The sequence below is a fragment of the Agaricus bisporus genome (assembly GCF_000300575.1).
Source record: "Agaricus bisporus var. bisporus H97 unplaced genomic scaffold AGABI2scaffold_2, whole genome shotgun sequence".
Classification (NCBI taxonomy): Eukaryota; Fungi; Basidiomycota; class Agaricomycetes; order Agaricales; family Agaricaceae; genus Agaricus; species Agaricus bisporus.
The window spans coordinates 2,918,328-2,939,719 of NW_006267355.1; the positions used below are offsets into that span (position 1 = coordinate 2,918,328).

The window sequence follows — 21,392 nt, forward strand, 5'->3', positions numbered from 1 at the left end:
CCATCTTAAGTTACTACGTCGTATCATTCTCATTCACGGTACAGTATGCCTTCCAGCGCAGTTGATCGTTTGAAGAACGTCGCTTCGCAACTTTTGCAACCAAACGCAACGAATTTACCCCAGTTTGATGACTTACCAAATTATAAGAACTTCTCTGGCTGTGCATGGGGAATCTGGGGATCTGATGATGAGCTGGGAACGGTGAATTTGTTGACGGATGAAGTCGTTCAGAAAGCTGCGGCAGAAGAGATCAGGTATGATTTCCGACTATGATTTTCTCTAAAGACGTTGTTGATGTATCCGGGGATGACAGGAATGGGAAGAGCGTTAGTTTGAACTGGTGAGTATGATGTGGAAGTAGCATAGCCGTTGGCGATACTGACTCCTGGATAGGCCCGTCAACTTCCCGTCAAAGGTGAGCGCTGAGCGGCTACAGGAACTCGGGGGACTTGGTTTGCTGACCCATGAAACACTTAGCCCATGTTCAATAGGAAGACTCCGGAAGTGAAAATGATCAGCAGGACTCCGGCGGCGATGATGCCAAGGGATGACGAGATTCATATCGTATGTTTGCTTATTTATGAATCTCTCTCTTTTATCTTAAGTGTTTAATTTTCATTTCGGGATTGATGTATCATTCATTGTTAACGGAACCGAAAAGAATACTCAATCTGGAACCCAATGGGATGGTCTTAGGCATTTTGGATTAGTTGAACATGGAATGTATTACAATGGGTGAGTTTGCGAGGGTAGGGAGGGATTGGGTTGTTTTGAGGATGGGTGTGCTGATGAAACTGATTCTTGTAGGACTCATACTTCGAATTTGCCACTTGGAATCACCGCCCATCCGAATCCTGGTATCATCGGGGATTCTCACAAGAAATTGGGCATCCAGAGTGAGATATTTTCTTTCTCTTAGCATAGATCGTTCAATTGAATAAAATCACAGATTGGGCTAATCATGGCATCTCCGGACGTGGTGTTCTTCTTGACGTCGTTACTTATCTTACCAAGAAGGGTGGTCCATTGCCTTATGACCCTTGGACCACTCATAGTTTAAGCGTATCGCTCTTGGAAGATATTGCCAAAGCGCAAGGAGTGGAATTTAGGACGGGAGACATATTGTTGTTAAGAGTTGGGTTTATTCAGAAATATGAGAGGGTCAGTCAGGGTGATAGAGATGCGTTGGCACAGAAGCCCGAGACTTTGTAAGTGTTTCGAACTACAAGGTTTTGATTACTGAGAGTTTGTAGTGCCGGTATTGAACAATCGGAAGATATGAAACGTTTCCTTTGGTGCGTCCTAGCTTCTTGTTCGTGGAGCCTGTGAGAAGGTTTTGATCCTTGGACTTATACTTAGGAATAACCATTTCGCTGCCATTGCTTCTGACCAACCGGCTTTAGAGGTGAGTTAATCTAATGGGATGGCATGCGAAGCCTGCCTTGATTGACAGCGTGAAACGATTTAGGCGTGGCCCCCAGCTCCTGGCGTCACTCAAATGCATCAGGTGGGTATCCTAATATGTAGAATCACCCTGAAACGTGGTGTGATTTGTCGCCGTCATACTCACTAAGGTTCCATATAAATAGACAATACTCGGGTGAGTCTCTCGTTGCTAGAAATCAAATATGTTACACGTACTGATTCGCACCAGTCTTTGGGGAATGCCCATCGGCGAGTTTTTTGACTTGGAAAAGTTGTCAAAGGTTTGCTCAGAGACTGGAAGGTATACATTCTTCCTCACCTCTTGGCCCCTGAATATGTGCGTCATTTCGTGATCGCTTACTTCTCCAATGATTGATGTTCTGATGCCCCATTCAGCATCGGAGGAGCAGCGAGTCCCGCTAATGCTGCCGTGAGTCCAGTTTCAAATGCATCATATCCTCATCTAAGGGTATTTGTAGGCAATTTTCTGAAGAGAAAGCATGGAAGGAGTATTGTAACTATCGATTGTATACCAATTCTGCGAGTCACGTGGTGTAATTTAGCAATATGAGAAGCACGTGATGTATTGTTCATTGTTCACTTCCGCCGCTGTGCCCAACGTTGCGCTCGTCATCGTCCTCGCTGCCGCACACGATGAGCAGGAAGGAGTCTCGTTCATCGATTGGTGCGAGGCAGCCAGATGCCCTAGCCGAGTATGAGAACCGTATGTCTCAACCCCGTATCTTGATCTCGAGCCGCACACTCACCGCGAGGCATCCGACAGGCAAGAAGAGATTTCTCATTTCGAATAAACACATCACCAAGTATGAATAGGCTTGCGTTTTTGCTAGGATAGTCTCTAATCTTCTTTTGTATAGGCTGAACTCGGAGCTTAGCGTCCGTGTGGACGAGCTCAGTACCGACATTAGGAATCTCCAGGGCGAGAATCTTCGCCTACGACAAACTGTGATATCTTTGTTAGCACAGCTCAAGCGCGAGCGTGAAAAGTCACGCAAAATACTAGCGGATACTGAGGTTGCGGTACGCTTGAGCTTCCTTTGAGGCAGGTTAAACCTAACATAGCCTTTACGGTAGACTCTCAGCCTAACGAAGCACTTGAGCTACCTTCGACACACTTATAATATCTCTGTCGAACCAACACCACCACCCTCACCAGCCTTTCCCCCTCCGAAAAAACCTTCCCCCGACACGATAGATGCGTGTTACCCCGGATTCCGAGTGTCCAAACCCCCTACTTTCCCCGGCATCCACGAAGAAGACGAGCCCTGTCAAAGTTCTTCCGATATAGAGAATGACCCTAAGTCAAAAACTGACAAACGGAAAACCAAGTCAAAGTCCCGTCTCTCAGCCTCAAAACTTCCTTTACCTCCCCGCGCTATCACACCGCCATCTGTTGCCCATATTCCCAACATGACCCCTATGCCATCCCAAGTCGATTATGCTAGCTCCTCGGGTCTGACAAAGCGGAAAAGCTCACGTAGGCAGAGCGGTTTACTGAGTATTGACACCGAGAACCTCGCTCCACCTCGTCCCGCAAGCCCGGCGTTTGGATCACCTATACGGTTAGAGGCCGGTCGCGCTGAGGAGGCAGAGGAAAATGCTGTTACTAGCGGTAACATGCAGGTTGACATGGACCCCGACCCGGGAGATCATGATTTTTTAGTTCCATCCCTATTACCGAAGGAAAAGCGGAAAAGCAAGACGAAGGAGAAGGAACCAGAGGACGATAGGGCGAAGGGATATGCCACAGACTCCTTGCGATCAAGGGAGAAGAAGCGACCAAGGGAAGATGATGATAGTTATCTACCAGAAGGTACGAAGGGAAAGCTGAGGGATAAGATTAACTCCCGAGCCATCCTTCAACCTATCGATCCCAATACTGGTGAGCTAACTTGATTATTTTTTGGCCTTTGTTTGTTCAGGATATCTTACGACTGCAATTCGGGTGCCTCCAGCCCGTGAACAAGAGGATGTAGTAGTCAGCACTCGGACATTCTTGGTGCCGTCGTCCCCCACCAGTTCAGGACCTTCACAGCCTCATATACCTCCACCTCCACCGGAACCCGAGCCTGAAACAGTTCCAGGTGGTAGAGAAAGGAGGACAAGAAAGAGTATAAACTATGCCGAACCTAAACTCAATACGTTAGTCTTTGTATTCAGCTTTCAAATATGTGCTGATTTGGTGTGTTCTCGTAGCAAAATGCGGAAACCTGATCCACCACCCGGTACCGAACTCCCCCGTTTAAAGAAACGCTCGTCGGCTGCAGCGGTATTAACGGCGCTACATGCCAAGTTGCCCGAACCCCCACTTCCTGGCGATTTTGAACCTACAAGTCGATCTTCAGGTGAATTCCAAGCGCGAAATACCCAAGGAGATGCTATGCATCCCGAGGATTATCCTTTACCACCTTCACGTCCTCAATCAGCGTTATATCATTCACCGGTACCACCTCATTCTTCTCCTTCGCGCACTAGTGCCTCGTCATCGTCTTCTGGTGCAGCTTCTGCCGGAATGGTGAGACGGAAGAAATCGAAACCCATTGTTGAATCGGATGATGAGGAGAGTGACGGGGCACAAGCGGATGCGGAATTTATACCAAGTGGGCGACTGAGCGGTTGGATTAATACTGAAGGGAGACAGAAGAGGAGTGGAGAAAAGGAACGGTCGAAGAAGAGTAGCCTTGTAATGCTTGGGGAGACGAAGAGGGAGTTGGTGGATGAGAGGAGACGAAGTATGGCCTTTTGATCCTCCTCTTAATGGTTTGGATTCTACATGACACGCATGGAGATGTGTGCTACTCGTTGTACACTGCGGACAACATAGAGCACGTGCGTATGGCCCATGCTCCTCTATTGTGGAGTTTAAATTCGTTTCGAATTTTCCTTACGCCCTGGGTAACGCGTGTTGGCCACCATGTGCGGACGAACCACTCTCCACTCACTCACTTTCAACCTCTCAACCGGTAATTTCCTTTGGATGGCCCCTTTCTCCTTCGATCGTTTTAATACCCTTCATTCATTTATTTTGGAGACAACAATGGCGGGACACATTAAGCTTAATAATAGTATATTCATGTTATGTTGGAAATTCATGTTGCGCGGAAGAAGTGAAAGCAAAGTTTTAAGAACGTTGAAGTCACGTTTCCGGTGGAGTTCTTTTCTTTCTCTTGGATAAGTACGATTAGTACATGTTTTTACTCTCACTCTCCTCATCGTTGTCCGCGCTCTTCTTTTCGTTGCACAAAAGTTGTATAGCTGTTGCTTGACTTTCCCTGTTTGTCATTGCCTATATCTCCCTGCATCAACGGTTTCTTCTTCTCTCCAAATGCCTTCACTTTGTGTTCAACTAGCAATCTCGAGCTCTTGCCCGTAACTCACCAAGTTTCTTTATTCCCCGAATTCGTTATAATTAATAGACTATCCATAACTAACCCATGGTGTCGTGCTGAAAGAAAGAGATTTAAGGTAATGGCGGACGATCAAGTACTGCCACTGTTTCTGTTATTCAAGTGCTCACAAGGACACATGATCTCGTTTTAACTTATTCTATGAAAATAACTCTAATCCTCATACAACCACTCCCGCTCACTATTGCGAGTGACCTCGAGAAATTGACGCCGCTCGACCATCAGCTTCAACTCTTCTCGAAGCTCGGGTGACCACATACGGTCTACGACCCGCCCGAAGCATTTATTTGTCTTGAAGTCAAGGTGGAAATTAGAGGTTTCGCCGACCTTCCACGTATTCAGCAAGTCGAGAACCAATCCAGGAAGAGGTCCAAATACATCGCCTTTCTGAATTGGGTACTCCAAGGCCAAAACACAGAGACGGGGGAAATAGAGGTCGTTATTCCCGTCTTCTGCAGGAATTAAGGCACGGACTGCATCGGCCAAACATTTAGGGACGGTAGTACAGAGTTCCAGGTGTTCGAGATTAGGGAAAGGTAGCTCGAATAGTCGGCGGAAACCACCATACTCCCAACTATCCGAAAAGTCAATTGAGAGCGATTTAAGAGTCGTTGATACGTGACGGCAGAACAAAGTAAGGTTTGAGGGGCTTATCATCGAGTGGTCGTGGAACCCGAGCTTTAGAAACTCTAAAGCTGGGAGTTTCAAATCACGGAGGGATTCTACGGTGCAGATGTCGTGGTGAATCGGCAGGGACAGCCGCCGAAGATGTTGGAGGATGATGGGATTCGAAAATAGAATTCTTGAGCGTATTGATTCCCAATAATGCAAGGAAAGGGAGCATTCTACAAGATTAGGACATGTCTTTAAGACGTCCATAACCATGCCCTGTAGAGGAACGCTGTCCAGATGCAAAACCTGCACAGAAGGATGGAGGGAAATAGATTTTAGGAACCAGCTACCACCTGAAATATGCAAACGACGGAGCGGAACAGCACTCAAATGGAGCTCAGAACCACGGTCGTGGCGGTCAAGAGCTATTATCAGAGTGTCCAGGTTCAGGAACGAAGTAAGTTTTGTGTCCAAATTTCCCCAACGGCACAATTCGACATAACAATCTAAGCGTAAAGCCTTGACCTTCGGGCGTATGGCAGGGAAACAGAGGATTTCGGCGACCAGGCGAATGATATCCCGGTGTGGATTTTTATTAAAGTAGATCGTAAGATCAAGATGGTCTGCACGAGAAGAAGAGTGTCGAAGTAGTGGGCTGAAATGGTGGATACATTTGTCAACTTTCTTGAACGTGACTCTCCTCCATAAATCCGCCGTTCTCAAAGCCACTTGGCGGAAACCAAATGAAATTGAGCTGAGAGTGATAGCAAGACCAATGCTGGAGTAGCTTTCCTGCAATGGCAGATCGAGAATATCTGCATCTACGTCGACAACCTGTTGAAAGATTTGGGTTAACACTTCAACGGGGATTTTGTAGATCGGCGAGCGCAACTCGCTCATACGAGGGCCGACGTCTCTTTTCAGCTTTTGATTGTGAAAGTGCGGGATATGAACGAGCTCCTGTTCTGCGGATAGCATAAGGATGATATGGACGAATAACCAGAGTAGATGCGCACAAGTTACGGAGGACTCCACGTGCATAAGTTTATGATTAGATTGACGGCAGGAAACATTCGAACTTGAAATCATTTTTCTGAGATTACTCGGCCTTCTGATGGACAAATTTGAAACAACTGGCAAGTCGACACAACGAGATGTATGTAAATTTCGGGTCTGGAGAGATGTTATATACAAACTAACCTTCAAAGGCTCCATGAATACGTTTACTGCGGTTTTCGGATTTGGTTGAACATAACATAAGTTGACCATAAGAGAAACTGACGGCTCGTGGGAAAAGAAGCCTGTCCGAGGGATGTACTATTTTTAGCTCAGTCCGTACAATTGATCCCCTAATCTTGACTGCAGCATCCGTTGAAGATGCCAGACCACCTACTACAGGGGACCCGACCCCAACACAAAACTGGCCTTGATGTTACACAAGTCAGGGAGAAATGTATTCAAATTGATAGCCATGTATACGTCTGCAGAGTGATACCCTTAATTGGACGTTTTAATTGTGATGGCGGATCTATCATCTCACGCGCCGGGTGTCATCTCTAACTTTCTTCGGCTCTATTGAAGCTTTTTGCTTCCTTCTCTCATGGCTGATACAGACGATACTGAAGCGTCACCTTTGTTGCGTGATATTCCTCCCCTTCGTCAACATGAACTCGTATATGAAAAGTTTTCCCCCAACTACAAAAGATTTCTTGTTGCAGTTGTTTCGTGGTGCGGCATCATGCCATGTGAGTCCTTGTGTTGTCTTTCCCTTCACGCCCGATGTACCGACGGAAACTTTTGTTGATTTCAGATTTTATATCCGGAAGTTTTGTTCCCTCAGTGCCCCAGATGGCAAAAGACTTGAGCACGACGGCAGAAAATGTTACGTAAGTCTCTCGAGTCATTCCAATTGCGAACGCGAAGCTGAATTTTTTGAAGCCTGGCCATTAGTTTATCCCTCTTAGCTACGTCTTTCGGTGGCTTGGTTTCCGCTACATACTCCACGTTCTGTGAATAGGTAGAGACAATCTTGGTGGTCACGTAATACTGATCTATCGGGCAGATGGACGCAGGTGTATATTTTTGATTGGCCTGCCATTGTCTATGATTGGATCTTACGGAGTTGGAGCTGCACGCACCATTCCTGAGCTGCTGTTCTGGAGATTCTGGCAATGCATTGGAGTTTCACCTGGCATTGGAGTAGGTGCTGCCGTGATAGGTGACATTTACAAGTTGGAAGAGCGGGGTACAGCTTTAGGATTCTACGCCGCGGTAGGGATACAGCGTCATTTTGCGATGGGAGGGCTATGCTTGATTCTTTTTTTCATAAATAGGGCACTATGTTGGGTCCTGCGCTGGCTCCTCCTATCGGAGGTTCGCATTCGTTGCTCAGTCTGTGCCGCTTCCATGAATTGCTAACTTGAATGGCATTTATTCAGGTTTCATTGCATATTATGCTAGCTGGAGACACTTGCAGTATTCCATCGGGATAGCGTGTCTCTCTGCCTTCTTACTTATCTATTTCGTTTTCCCCGAAACGAGCCATCCCGGTACGAGAGGCATTGACAAACGGCGACAAGCTGGATACGTTGAGCGAAATAGATTACCTGTTTTTATCAATCCTCTTCAATCGCTCAACCTTTTACGCAGTCCCAATGTCTTTTGGGTGGTATGTGTAACACAGTCATTCATGTGAACCCCCCCTGATGACTCCAATTCAGTCCCTGGCCGGATCTTTTGCGCTCATAACGGATTATGGTAATTACACTTCCAAGCGCCTATCAGATTTCCATCACTCAGGTTCATCAGTTCTATTGATCCCTATGTCCTATACGATTGTGAGCAACATCAAAAATAAGTCGCGACTTCTCATTCAAGCGTACCCAGGGCAAACGCTATGGGATTGGAAATGAAGCATTGGTAGGAGCCTGTTTTTTACCCAGCGGATTGGGAAACTTTGGTACGTGTCCTTACACAACTTTCCTTATGGTCCGTCTGCTTATTTTCAATTTGTAATGAAGTCGGTTCCCCTATTGCAGGGCGTATTTCAGATAAATTAGTCGTCTATTATAAAGAGAAAAGAGGTAGCTGGCATCCAGAAGACCGATTGAGGGTCACCATTTTAGGGTCGCTTATCTTTGCCCCTTTATCCGTCCTGGGCTGTGGTTTGGTAACTCGATACGTGGACGGCCTCGTTGGTCTGATCTTATGCTTGGTTTTGCTCTTCGTTAACGGAGTTGGTGTAAGTTTGTCTCCGCGTCCGAAGTATACTAGTCAACTTTTTCCTAGGTCGTTATCGCGTTGAGTCCACTGTCAGCATACCTAGTCGACATTTTGCATTCGCGTAGCGCCGAAGTCGTAGCCGCGAGCAGGTATGTTCATACTTAAGCCAAATCTTTTTGGGAGGTGCTAAAGTTCAAATAGAGGATTTCGTTTACTCACTCTTGTCCCAGTCAGTGCTGCGATCATGCCCATGATCAATGAACGTGGCTTTTTGATGACGAGTTTCTGTGCTGCACTGTCTTGTTGGGTTGGTTTTGCGTAAGTGCCGACTTTTCTTCTTCTTCTGTGGCGGCTGAGCCAGGGAAAATTAGAATAACCGTCACCACCATATGTTATGGGAATGAGATGAGAAATTGGAAAGATATCGGTTATTCGACGGCAGAAAGCAATTGATAGAGAGCTGGCCGATAAAGGGCTTGCTGATAGAGGGTTGCATGGCAATTGGATGGACGGCCTAGTCATCCATTGCTCGTTAAAAATACATGACCTACGGGGGCATTCTTGACTCGAAACCCAACGTAACTTCAATCATTCGACAACCGTTCATAGCCCACCTCAGTTCTTCTAGCAGTTCAGACTCCCAGGTTGAGCACCGCTTAATGTTGCCCGGAGACCACTATTTGTTTCATTGCTCGATGGTATTGATGGCCTTGGGACTCATTTGGCTAAAACGATGATGTTGAGTGGTAACTCGCTGCTCCCTTTCCGATAAAAGCAAAGGGGAACTAGTTAATTTTCGATCTCGACTTATAAGTGAGAGGGGTAATGTATGATCTTCATTCCACACGGCGCTTGGGTGGAACGAATGAATTAATGATGAGGCCCTACATTTCTGAATTGAATTCAAGTTGAGTGAATTTGTTGGACGAAAGCTGGAGTCACATCCGAAGCGCACCAGTTTGAAAATGGATGACATTTTGCACGAACTTGAGTGACTTTCTCCTTGTTTCTAGCTTTCTCAGCTTTCCGCCACATCGGGCCTTCACTATCACATGGAGTTGTATAAATTTTATGCAGTTCTTTTCCGACAGGGTTGTTATTGGTGATATAAGGACCACCTTCCTTGATGTTCGCATCCACCATACAGCCCGAGAAAGCCGAAATTCGCAGGTTTCAGGGCTCTTAACTGATTGGCTTTGCATTTTTCCTAGATACTGGGATCTCGGGTGCACACACTACTATTTTCAGCAACGGAACAACGAAACAACGACCCTTCCTCAGTGACCCTTATCACAGCCCTGTCACTGTTTCCTCGCTTTGACCTTGAGCTTCTTAGACCTCGTGGTAGAATTCTAACTAGAAAATCTCCCGAGCGCCGTCAGGTTCGATTTATTATTCTCCGAAGAACGAATACTTCCGGGTCTATTGTTAGGTCAAGACTACTACAAGTGATCCCAAGCTACCGCAGTCGAGCTATTCCAGCCGAGGATCCTCTTCCGATCGGCATCAGTTCACGAGGCATTTCTCATTTTGGTGTCTATCACATCTTGTAATGCCTACCTTGCGCCGCCGGATGACACTACTAGCCGACCCTGTGCGCCAGCTTGCCCACCGGGAACACATCTCAACAACATTGCTTCTCTCAAGCACTCGAATACATGCATCTGAATAACAGACAACGATATAGGCAACGAAAAGTCCCAGCGGGATTTTTTGGCGATATCAGAAGTTCCAGAACAAAGCGGGACCAACCCTTGAATCTTTGATTTGTCCAACGCCGCGCAAGGTACAAACGTCGGGGGATGTTTTATCGGGGAGATCGACCGTGTAAGACGTGACGCGATTTTATTTCTTTATCAATATTGTAGTATATTTCCTGTCGTCGCACTGGCTGGAATCTACCTTCGAACCTGCTTTCTTTTTGAATTGCACTTTTCATGACTTCCTTATGAAATGCCCGGCGGCATAGGTAAACCGCGGCCCACACGCCTGGGGCCGACCTCAGTGTCCCACAGCCCTCCAAACTCGCCCTTATCGCCTTGGGGCCCGCAGATCTCAACTCCCAAAACTTCTCCTTTCACACTGCCTTCCTGTTCATCCCTGCAATTTGAATCTCTTCCTCGTCTTCGATTGTTGTATTCTACTTCTTGGACTCCGCTTGACATGATCGGCATCTAATTGCGTATCAAGAAGCCTGGGTCTCTCATCGAACTACGTAGGTCGATCCTTTGACGATTTGTTTGTCATACGTTCCAGAGTTATGGGCGCATGATGTCTATTCAATTTCTAATCAATAATAAGGGCTGGAAGGAACAAGGAAATGGAAGCGGAAGTGAAGGGAAAAAATAAATCGAACAGCATCTCTTGCTTCTTACTAATTCCTCATCGTCGTGTTCCAATCATATAGTATGCTAATTTTACTCCCTCTGGGAAAGGCGTGCTGATTTCTTTTCAGACTCAGAAATGCGCTCTCGGATCATGAATTTACACTTGCATAGTAGTCCTTGGGAGTTGCTGGCTCGTTAACATTGCGTATCTTGCATAGCTTTACTCTAGTAACCTCTTGTACACGGGATGCGCCAATGGCCGCTGAGGTACTGGTATTTGATAGTGACTTTGATGACGCCGGACAGTCCGGCTCGGTCACTTCAATGAGGTCCTTTTTAGGGACGTTCGTGACTTTGGTACTACCATGGATCTTCTTCACATTAGGTCATGGTCAGAATTCGTCTCCCATCATGATATCTTTCGACGTCTCTTTCCAGCTTCTCAATACTGCAATCGATACAAACATGGAATATAATTAGACGCATGACATTCAGGGTAAACTTGAGTTCGTGAACCTTTTTACGGCACTATTCTAGAAGTACTCTGATCTAGTTGTCTAAATCTCAGAATGACGGAACAGAATTCGGCCCTATAGAAATATAAGGGTCGGAGAGCCTAATTAGTAACATTTATAACCTCTCCTCATGTTCCTCACAATAACGTACCGTAAGTTTTTGGCCCTGACATTCTCATGACCCGCGTCGCTTAGTAGCTTCACACTGTGACCAAGATGACGACTCCCGAGATTTGGCGATCATGCTCATAGCACTAGAACATCAGAGCCGAACCCCTACTATACACGACGATTGCAGGTACACCGCTCTTTTACCACTACATCTTGATCTTCAGATCAGTTTGCAGTCCCAGAAAGTCGTAACAGGGCCGTTGGCGAACACAGATATTTTGCTGCGGTGAGACTCGCTCGCTGCCTATTAAAGCCCCACGAATTTTCTATCGAGCCTCAGCAATCGCATCTTCATCCTCTCAATACCTTCTCTTCATCCAACTACTCCCTATTCAATAATGTGCAATCTTAGACAGTGAGAAACCTCATGTCGAGCTGTTGCTCTCCAGACTGACGCAATCCTGTAGAGTTCGCAACGTCTACACCTGTGGTCATGGACTTACGGAGGTAATATGACAATACTGGCATATCTTGTCAACCACCAACTAACCGTTAACAAATCCAATACAGCCTGACGTGATGGTAAGTGAACCACTAGCATACCCGGCGGGAGCCTTTAATGAATATTTCTGCTCGTACAGATTTACTGCGGAAGCAGGTTTTGCAAATTTGATCCATCCCACCCGAAGCAATGCGCCAATTGTCCCAAGACCTGTTGGCAGGCGTAAGTCCCAAACAAATGAAATTCAGGTAGAATGAGTATTTGACCATGGTTTTCTGCTTGTCACTTTGTTTTTCTCTACTCTCCTCCGTTTCGCACAACGGTAAATCGTCACAGTCGCCGCTTTCCCGAGCAGTACAGTGAGTCATGTTGCTTTTGGAACATCTTGGAAGCTGTTCATTTCTAATTGCGTATACCTAGATCCCCATATCCAGGCACCCTGCCCTGACTGTCAGGCTGAAGCTGTAAAGAGGGCGGCCGGAAGACGTTGATGGTTGTAATTTTTGAGATGGGCTTCCGTCCTCTGCATCTTTCATCTTCGTTATTTTCCTTACACTGAGCTGTCTCAGACCTGTATCACAAATAATGTTCTATATATAACTGCGCGCGACTCTGTCTGATCCGTTGAAATGATGAACAACACCTCTTGCAAACTTATGGTTATTGGCCTAAGTATTGTTGCTAGATGTTGTCTGGTTCTCCCAACTACTATACAAAGTCTTTCGGAGTGGAGAATTAAACTTGACATTGTTGTAGCGGTGGCTCGGAGAAATTGTATCACGGTTTTTGGATTGATTCGCCGGATATCAGGTTATTTTGTGACACGCGTGACTTTCTCACTTGGCCGTGGCGTTACAGTGGGTCTGGCGTCTGTTTGCGGGCTTCGCCGCATTCTACAATTTCTCTAATTCCAGTTAAACCCTTCTGCGTCTGACCTACATCGGATGGCTTGGGTGACTGGGCGACGTTCTCTCCTTTTCTTGACAGGTGTTGCTTCATTTGGTGGATCCCTATACTATCGAGAAACCAATAATCGCGCCGACAACCATCAGGATGATGCATGTAACATTCCATCCCAGAGAAGTGAGTTAGCATTGACCGTAAGCATGCAGTGACGCGCAACTGATGGTAAGCTCATAGCGTTCGACTCATTTGCGAATCATATATGGTCCGGCAGTCAGGTTGATGAACGGAACGATAAAATTGTTACCAGGTACAGCTCTGCCTATCTGGCCAAGTGCGTCCTTCACCTTATCCCCCCACCAGCTGCACATCTAACCTTTCTTAGTAAAGGGATTGGGTTTTGCAGTTTAGGTTTTTATCGTACCGAGTTGGCGCCTCAACAAAACTGGACGTTTGGTCTTCTGGGCGAAGGTTTCAGAGGCTGGGAAACTAGCGCCTTCATATTCAGAGCCCTTACACCCACAATATGTGCAGTGCTCAGTTTAGCGCTGGGTAAAAATGCCTCTCGTCCTGGTAAGGAGGATCTCTCCACAGAGCCCGAGCCTCCAATCACCTCTGAAAAAATCGATATGTCGATCAAAAAGGCTTTTCTAGATGTTGACCATGGAGTGGTGGACCAGGCGCCAGACATGATCATATCATCTCCTTCTCAAGCTCTTAATATGGTCCAACTGTCTGCTGCTGTCTCAGGAAGCACCGGAATGTTGGCGGTATATGATGAGTCGAGGCGTATCCTCAAAGTTGCAAACGTTGGAGATGCACGCGCCGTCTTAGGCCGTAAAGCAATGCATGAAAACGGTATGCCATGCTTCGAGGTTCACGTCCTCAGTTCCGAACACACATCTTCCAACCCTTCTGAACTGGCGCGCCTTCAGGAATCTCACTCCGACACTGACATAAAAGTTCTTCAGGAATACGTTGAGCGGGACATCACTCGTGCATTCGGCTTAGCTATGTGTAAATGGAGTCAAAGCTTGCAGGACCGAATTTATCGAGATTATCTTGGCGAATCTCCATTAGTCAATCTTCTCCTTCGATCGACCTCTGATCCAGAGAATCAGCAGCAACCGTACCTCAATGCTGAACCCGATATAAGGACGATTCATGTCCGGCCTGGTGATTTTCTTGTCATGGCCAGCAAGGGTGTTTGGGATTCTCTTGCGAATGAGGAAGTCATTGGCCTCGTCGGCGTATGGTTGGCGCAACAGAACTGTAATCCCCGAACTCCGATTTCACATCCCTCCTTGGAGAACATTTATGATCAGAATATGTTACCTGTGAAGTTCCCTGAGAAATGGGAAGACGCAACAACCTGGTACCAGAAGATGAAGATTCAGAAGAAATATATCTGTGTTGACACCAACGTTGCAGCCCATCTTGTCCGTAATGCACTGGGAGGCGCGAACCAAGCCTTCACTGAAGGAGTTTTAAGGCTGCCATACCCTTTGTCTGCATGTAGTCGGTACGTAGTTATTTCTGTGGCTGCCGAGATCAGCGATAACACATCGTTACAGTGGCGAATTGGCGGTGATGGTCCTTCAATTCGAATGACCTCAATATGCTCCTTCTCATCTACACATCCACTTTGATGACAGAAAAGTGGATGCAACGGATGGTTAATACTCGTCACATAATCAGTTTCAAAGCATCGGTGTTAGATGCCCTGAAACATCCTAATCGTAGCGCCCGGATCGGCGCTGGACCATCGTTAGCTGTCTCCAAGTCTCACAAACTGCTTTCCGTGGTTGACGTTTAGACCTGCTCGTGATTCGATGCTAACAAGGAATATAGTAGTTAATGAGATCTTCTTAACAAAGGAACAGCCTTTCCACTATATCAATCTATGAAACGTAGACGGCAAAATAGATGCTTAACTAGACGTTACTTGTAGCAGAGGTATAAAAAAAGGGAACCAAGATAAAGTGGCAGCACTATACATTTTTAGCCGCGGATCGCACTACATAATTGATGACAAACAAGATGAATACGGGCATAGATAGTAGTAACAACTAACGAGTAATCCAACAACGCAGCCACGACAGCACTACAAGCATGGGGCAACGGGATCATAACCCAAATCAGCTTCCATGAATTTGTCAAACTCATCCACTTGACTATTAATTTCAGCTTGCAACTGCGATGTTGAGGGCAACTTCTTATGCGACCAATTTGATGGCTGGAAACTCCCGATAATGTCCTTGGCAGGCTCCAAGCCGGGTTTCTGAGTAGACGTGAAACGAGGATTGAACTCGTGCCCAACGAAACACAAGTCTTGAGAAACAGCAATGTTTTCAGCAGTCTTGTCTCCATCCTCTTCATCTGATCCTGATCCAGAGTCGGAGTCAGCAAGCGAGGAGAGCGACTTCGCCGGAGATGGATTATCGAAATCATCGAGGCCATACAGATTGTACGATGTCGCTTCCATGGCCCTCAACGAGTCCCGCTCGACCCTAGGGAAGCGAAATGAATCGGATGTGGGTGAAGCGGGAAGATCAGGCGTCTGGGGCCGAGACTCTTGCACTACAAGAACTTCCTCGTTCGTAAGCGGTATATCAGACTGAAAAACCGGCCGCCCGGGGAACGGGGACATTTTATCAGGATCAGCATTCACCCGGTGGTTATCCATCTGTTTTTCCGGTAAAATGTCCGGGGCCGAAGCTTCCATTTCATGGATCAATGTAGATTGTGCTTCCACCCTGACAACAGAAGCATCAGTGTTAACCTCCGCCACTAGCTCACAAGAATTCAACCCAGAGTGGGGGTCAGGGATAGGTGAGCGATGATCTGACTTTATGGACGCTGTTGGCTCCATCGTGTTTTCCTTCCTTTGAGAATCATCCTGGTGGGTTAATGGTTTGTGATTTGTTGTGATATCCACAACCGTTTCCATCGGAGGATGAGACAATTTAGAGTTATGACTCTTTTTGCGCGGAGTCGGCTTCTGGCCCTTTGCAGATGCGATAAGGTCTGCCAAACGAGGAAGATTTTTTTGGGGGGGTGTTGAGGGCATTTCTTCGACATCGGGACGCCGTACAGGCGACAACGAAAATCGATCAGTATCGTGAGAGATTCGAGCTCGTTTCAGCGGTGGCTCCGATCCACCCTGCGACGGTGATCTGAACCGCTTTCGTGACTCGGAGAGGTGGTCGGCAGGAATAAGCTCATTATCTACATCTGGATTAGAGATTTCCACAGCATCATTCGAAGGAGAAGGTAGGTGTTCGGAAGACGTCGGAGGCGGGCTCTGCACCTCAGAGGCGCCACCCAGGTTTGGGGTCGAAGTTTGAATCAGAGAACTAGGAAACGAAGGCGGGAGAAAGCCCTGTTTTGAAAATTATTAGTCAAGGTTACAACTCGGGAACTCAAACGTACTGAGGCGGGTACACCAGAGGGTTCGGCCGGTGTGATGCCTGATTGATTATGTTCGTGCAGCGGTTGAGGACAGGTAAATTCGGAAATATGATCGGGCGTGTGAACAGAGGATGTACAAGCGGAGAGAGCGGGAGGCGGAAGCGACCGCTGAGATGGGTCGAATTGAGGTAGATTCTTCATAGCATGTCGTTGGGCAGAAGGGTCAGGTGAAGATAACCGTCGGGTTGGTAAATCCGGTTTGCCTTTCCCAACTACATGAGATCGCTTGACCACGGAAAAACCAAATTTATTGTTGGAATTTGCTGGATCATAGGCGGCCTTGAGGGTTGTCTGCTTGGATTGAATCGGTCTCTGTGAGACACTAAGGGATGCCTGAGTAAACGGAATTTGTTCATTGACAGTGGGTTCAGGTATTATCGCTGTTTCTGGAGTCAAAGAGTCGAACTCCGCAGTTGTGATCCATCGCTGGACTCTGCTCTTGACGTCCTCCTCCTCTTTACGTTTGCGGTCGAGCTGATTCCAGCGGTCACCCGCCTTGGGAATAAGGCACAGATGCTCAGGGATGACAGGTGTTTCAACACTCGTGTTCGTCCCTATCCAGTGTCTCCCACCTCTTGTACAGTGTAATCGCAGAAGGTCTGAGACGAAGGTCCATCGCCCGTCAGCAGGATTCCCGTTCGCCTCGGAATAGGCTCGCTTAGCCCTCTCAGCCAATTGAGTAACCTTTGTCACAAACTGAGTATTAGGAGGATCGGCTGTTTGCGAACCAACTTCCTCCATACTGGCTCGAGCGAGATGTTCGCGCCGGATTTGTTTGAGATAAGTTGAACCCTCGCCCGTTGACGATGATGCGCTGAGCTCGGGGACGTCGGAGTATAATACAGCCGTGAAGAGTGACTTGGTATTAAATTCGTTGTTGTGAATCTGGGCTGACATGGAGAAGAAAAGAAATAGTGCGGCCTCGCGCGAGAGACCAGGGAATTGAACGTCAACAACAGAGTCCAAATCGGGTTTGTTGCAAACATTTGTCATATGCCACGTGATCTCATTGCACTGCATTTATTGTAGACGAATCGTCAAACTCCCAATCTGTAGTTCCGTTTGTCTCTTCTATCTGTCTCGAAACAGTGTGACTGAGACGTTAAAGCAATAAGGCATAGCTACAATTGCATGCCTAGTATTTTTGTCCTCAATCAATATCCTCTAACGTATGAAAAAAAAAAACGTATTGATGGCATCTGCTACAGAACTTCGTAGCGATCTGTAGCGAGGGCAGCAGTGGCAGCAGTGGCAGCAGTTGATTCTGTGGGCGTTTCGCACAGCCTCTTAGTCGTGGTCATATTTTTTATATCCATCCCGGAAGTGATTGATGCTGCTTTGATGTCAACCCCGTAGTATTGATAGCCGGATATCCAATAGAATCTAACATAAAAAAAAGAAATGCACTGATAACGATAGAAAATTTGCCTATCTACGATCTTGCATAATTTCTTCCGAACGGATATTTTAGCACGTCATCGTGAAGCCGTGAAAAGCCGTACTACCGTGCCCTCGGGGGTATCCGGTCCAGGTATAACTGCAATCGGGGATAAGGAGGCGAAACTCCGTTTGCATCGTCTGCGGAAGCCAGCTAGCAATCGCCATGTCAGCGCCATGTGTGGCCGAGTTGAGACCTCGCCTCTATGCCTCATGCCGGAGATACGGTAGTTTTTTACTATCCGTCACACCTACTAATGACATAGGTCTCGACTTCATAATGTCGCATTTTGATCGGGGTATACACGTTGTTATGGACTCTATTAGAATGTCGACGCTCTGGCACCAGCCTCAAAGAGTCTCAATGAACCGAAGGCCGCTCATGTTGTGATGGAACTTGAAGCATCATAAGTTCTTGTCGGAGTCCGTCATAAACATCATTCATTCTATTTCATTACAGTATATTTAACTTTACAGGTCGAAGCTCTTCTATCTTTTAATCATTTGTTGATGACACGAAACGCAACGAATTACTAGTAACCAGAACAGCAAAAGGCCCGGTATCTTCAATAGTAAACACTACAAACGTTGATCACCTTGATCTTACCTCATGTTGCACATCAGAGAAAATGAGTTGACTCTCTTTCGTCGAGTATAAGAGAGCCCATAAGTTTGCTTTTTGGCTATCAGTCCTTTGTCCTCTCCCCTTTCTCCTCCTTTCTCCTCCCGTTACTTATCTCGCAATGTGCCGTTTGAGACAGTAAGAGACACTTCCGATAGAGGTGACTCTTTCCCTAACTAACGGCCGCCCGTAGAGTCCGCTACATTTACACCTGCGGCCATGCCATTACTCAGGTAGAGTGACAACACAGCTTTCAGAGTCACCTATATCGATTGTTCATTTCATTTATAGCCGGATGAAATGGTAAATCAGCATGCATACTTCGTGGTCAACTGGTTAATTAGCGTTTGCTCCTGAACAGCAAGTTTGCGAGAGCAGGTGGTGCAAGTTCAGTTCATACCACCCTATAACTTGCACGGATTGTTCAAAGACCTGCTGGCAAAGGTAAGTCTCGATTAATTTTTTAAGAAAGAAAGGTTTAACCGTGGTACGCGCCCGCTTCGGTCTCGTCCAATCCATCACGGTCACACGCGCAAAAACACTATGGCTACACGTTCACACTTGACTCCACTCCGTCCAAATCTTTCACACCGCTCACTATTCTAGTCGTCAATTTCCCGAACAATACAGTAAGTGCCATTGACATTCATGAGAAGATTGGGAAAATTTTCAATCATTATGCGTAGATCCTCGAATCGCAGCGCCCTGTCCGGACTGTAGTCCATGAGGCCCGCCGGCAAGCGTTGAAGTAGATACCTATGATAGATTATTAGACGAACTTCTAGATCTGCTCATCTCCGTTAAATCCCTTGCGCCGTGCGCTCTTAGATCAATATATCGTCCTTAGATGTACTTTGACAGTTCTATTAAAATAACTTCCTGAGCGCAGATTGCAGATCGTAATAAGGCCCATCAAGGGACCTTGCTCAAAATAAATAACTCCCTAATTGTTTGAGATCAAAACCTTTAGAAGTCCGTTGTGTACTCGTACCCTTAGATGACGATGGGAAGGAAGGCTTCAAGAATCCCATGTTCATGCAAGGCCAGTAGCCATGATACAAGCTAGGTTTCTGTGAGAAGAGGGGAGCTACTCAGCTACTCATTCTTCTAGCCGCTAAACTGATGAGAAGGTAAGTGAAATAGGCCCACCCGCGTTAAATCAGGCGAACCATCGAGATTCAGTATGGTACCTGGTGTAGCGTTCCAGATAGAGGAATGGGCAATGAAAGGGAGTCTGAGGCAGCGGCGTTCAATTTTTTTTTCTAAATCATAACATCTTTGTTGCCCAGCTCAACATTCCCAGCCGATCTAATCTTGCAAGAGATGGATGGATGAGATATGATGTAATGTCCCTGTCTACACGTACAGCACCGGAATCAGCCTTGGTTCAGGCTCCTTCGCAGCCGTCTCGAACGCTTCGGAACGTGGCGGGGTGACCAAGCAAGAGCGTGCGAGGTGCAGAAGCCTGGGCTTGGTTGACACGCTCGGATGGTAATAACAATTCACAATTGAGGGTTCAGATCAAGGGAGTGAAGTTATTGCAAAAGGGCGGTCGCCTACTCACTTATTTCAGCCCAGAATCATCATCACTACCCGGGAGAGAGTCGCCTCATATATACGGCCATCAACAATCATACCACCGGATAATGAGCATGGGTCGTGTTGACAGATATATAGCAAACACATCTCAAACTATATCTTAGTTCACAGGCTTGGTTCACGTTTTGAGCGAACATTTGACTGGGTATTGTCTCCGAGAAGCCATAGAACTTGAAGGGGTCCGAGGATATAGATGGCGCAAACACTATTGTCCTGAGCCAGGTAACCTAGAGCCATTGACATTGGTCAATCAGAGGCAGAATAGTTCAAGCGTACAGATCGCTATGATCTGGCTGAGGCGGATAGGGCAGGCAATTGTACGGTTTTATTTTGGTTGGAAGATGTTTGACCGTGTGAAGTTAGATAGTCTTGTGCTTCAGGAAGTGTCGGCTTAAATTATCATTCTAGAGGATTACAGTAATCGATTAATGGTGCTACTATGCCTCACCCAGTCCTAACAAGTACCGCCTCTGAAGAAGACAGGGACATTGACGATCGCGCAGGTAGATCTACGATCAGTACAAATTTTACTACTAGTATTTAGTGATTTAAGAATCGGAAGATGACCGAAAACGGCTGGTCAAACTTATGATCCTGACGACGATGATAAATGGGGCCAAAATACTTATGGCCGCTATAAAACTCATAATTTACACCCGGGCCAAAGTAACAGCACTGGCCTAGAAGGGGGGGGGGTACCACTGGGATACAGGGCCTGTTCTAGATCGAAATCTAGAAGGGTCAATTTCCAAGGTCCGTTGATCCATGCTAACCCGATTCACCGGTATGACCTAATATAGATAAGCCATCAATTAAATTTTCCAGTCAAAACTTAACATTATGTTCTTAAGATCTTCCTGTTTCAAATAAGCGCACAGTTACCCGATTTCGTCGCCAAAAGTTTTTTGCGGGTCCATTTCTCTTCTGGTAAACCATGGGCGCTGAGAACGTCTAATTCCGTGTTTCTAGGCTAAGTTGTCACTTGTTTTATCGTTGGGTTATAATTAGATGTCCGCAAAAGAGATCTGATGGAGGTGAACCAGGGTCGCACGACAACCCGCTATGCATGAGAGTTTTTACCACAATCTAAAGAGATATGATGATACCCTTGTCTTGATCAATCCCTTGTCAAGTCGCTATCCATGTGACAAACCAAGGAAGAACGGGTCTTGAGGACTCGTAACATGTTGACATCGGGCATCGGCCTCCACTAAAAAG

General features: G+C 46.6%; 7 protein-coding genes across 7 annotated transcripts; 4 read left to right on the plus strand and 3 right to left on the minus strand.

Moving 5' to 3' along the window:
- Nucleotides 1-25: 25 nt before the first annotated feature.
- AGABI2DRAFT_190948 (hypothetical protein) lies at nucleotides 26-2,030 on the plus strand. The gene is made up of 14 exons (XM_006458689.1): nucleotides 26-254; nucleotides 314-340; nucleotides 394-415; nucleotides 478-564; nucleotides 662-735; nucleotides 808-896; nucleotides 950-1,208; nucleotides 1,254-1,295; nucleotides 1,360-1,405; nucleotides 1,469-1,507; nucleotides 1,590-1,600; nucleotides 1,655-1,762; nucleotides 1,822-1,855; nucleotides 1,905-2,030. Exons 1-14 carry the CDS (start codon nucleotides 46-48, stop codon nucleotides 1,914-1,916), a joined length of 1,059 nt encoding a protein of 352 aa, XP_006458752.1. The 5' UTR covers nucleotides 26-45; the 3' UTR covers nucleotides 1,917-2,030.
- AGABI2DRAFT_183693 (hypothetical protein) lies at nucleotides 2,027-4,434 on the plus strand. The gene is made up of 6 exons (XM_006458690.1): nucleotides 2,027-2,149; nucleotides 2,210-2,249; nucleotides 2,304-2,466; nucleotides 2,521-3,328; nucleotides 3,402-3,588; nucleotides 3,643-4,434. The coding sequence occupies exons 1-6, from the start codon at nucleotides 2,080-2,082 to the stop codon at nucleotides 4,190-4,192; spliced, it is 1,818 nt and encodes a 605-aa protein (XP_006458753.1). The 5' UTR covers nucleotides 2,027-2,079; the 3' UTR covers nucleotides 4,193-4,434.
- Nucleotides 4,435-5,006: 572 nt separating this feature from the next.
- AGABI2DRAFT_115776 (hypothetical protein) lies at nucleotides 5,007-6,443 on the minus strand (the record flags this gene model as incomplete). The annotated part of the gene is made up of 1 exon (XM_006458691.1): nucleotides 5,007-6,443. The coding sequence occupies one exon, from the start codon at nucleotides 6,441-6,443 to the stop codon at nucleotides 5,007-5,009; it is 1,437 nt and encodes a 478-aa protein (XP_006458754.1).
- A 622-nt stretch (nucleotides 6,444-7,065) lies between these two features.
- On the plus strand, nucleotides 7,066-9,009 carry AGABI2DRAFT_115777 (hypothetical protein; the record flags this gene model as incomplete). Its single annotated transcript, XM_006458692.1, has 11 exons — nucleotides 7,066-7,210; nucleotides 7,276-7,351; nucleotides 7,404-7,474; nucleotides 7,528-7,736; nucleotides 7,799-7,838; nucleotides 7,904-8,133; nucleotides 8,186-8,302; nucleotides 8,352-8,424; nucleotides 8,486-8,706; nucleotides 8,754-8,836; nucleotides 8,889-9,009. 11 exons carry the CDS (start codon nucleotides 7,066-7,068, stop codon nucleotides 9,007-9,009), a joined length of 1,386 nt encoding a protein of 461 aa, XP_006458755.1.
- Nucleotides 9,010-10,633: 1,624 nt separating this feature from the next.
- On the minus strand, nucleotides 10,634-12,510 carry AGABI2DRAFT_141508 (hypothetical protein; the record flags this gene model as incomplete). The annotated part of the gene is made up of 6 exons (XM_006458693.1): nucleotides 10,634-10,861; nucleotides 11,176-11,374; nucleotides 11,681-11,734; nucleotides 12,144-12,185; nucleotides 12,244-12,352; nucleotides 12,429-12,510. The coding sequence occupies 6 exons, from the start codon at nucleotides 12,508-12,510 to the stop codon at nucleotides 10,634-10,636; spliced, it is 714 nt and encodes a 237-aa protein (XP_006458756.1).
- A 553-nt stretch (nucleotides 12,511-13,063) lies between these two features.
- Nucleotides 13,064-14,656, plus strand: AGABI2DRAFT_176981 (hypothetical protein; the record flags this gene model as incomplete). The annotated part of the gene is made up of 4 exons (XM_006458694.1): nucleotides 13,064-13,225; nucleotides 13,356-13,379; nucleotides 13,457-14,567; nucleotides 14,620-14,656. The coding sequence occupies exons 1-4, from the start codon at nucleotides 13,087-13,089 to the stop codon at nucleotides 14,654-14,656; spliced, it is 1,311 nt and encodes a 436-aa protein (XP_006458757.1). The 5' UTR covers nucleotides 13,064-13,086.
- A 369-nt stretch (nucleotides 14,657-15,025) lies between these two features.
- On the minus strand, nucleotides 15,026-15,693 carry AGABI2DRAFT_190950 (hypothetical protein). Its single transcript, XM_006458695.1, has one exon. The coding sequence runs from the start codon at nucleotides 15,503-15,505 to the stop codon at nucleotides 15,047-15,049; it is 459 nt and encodes a 152-aa protein (XP_006458758.1). The 5' UTR covers nucleotides 15,506-15,693; the 3' UTR covers nucleotides 15,026-15,046.
- Nucleotides 15,694-21,392: the final 5,699 nt, after the last annotated feature.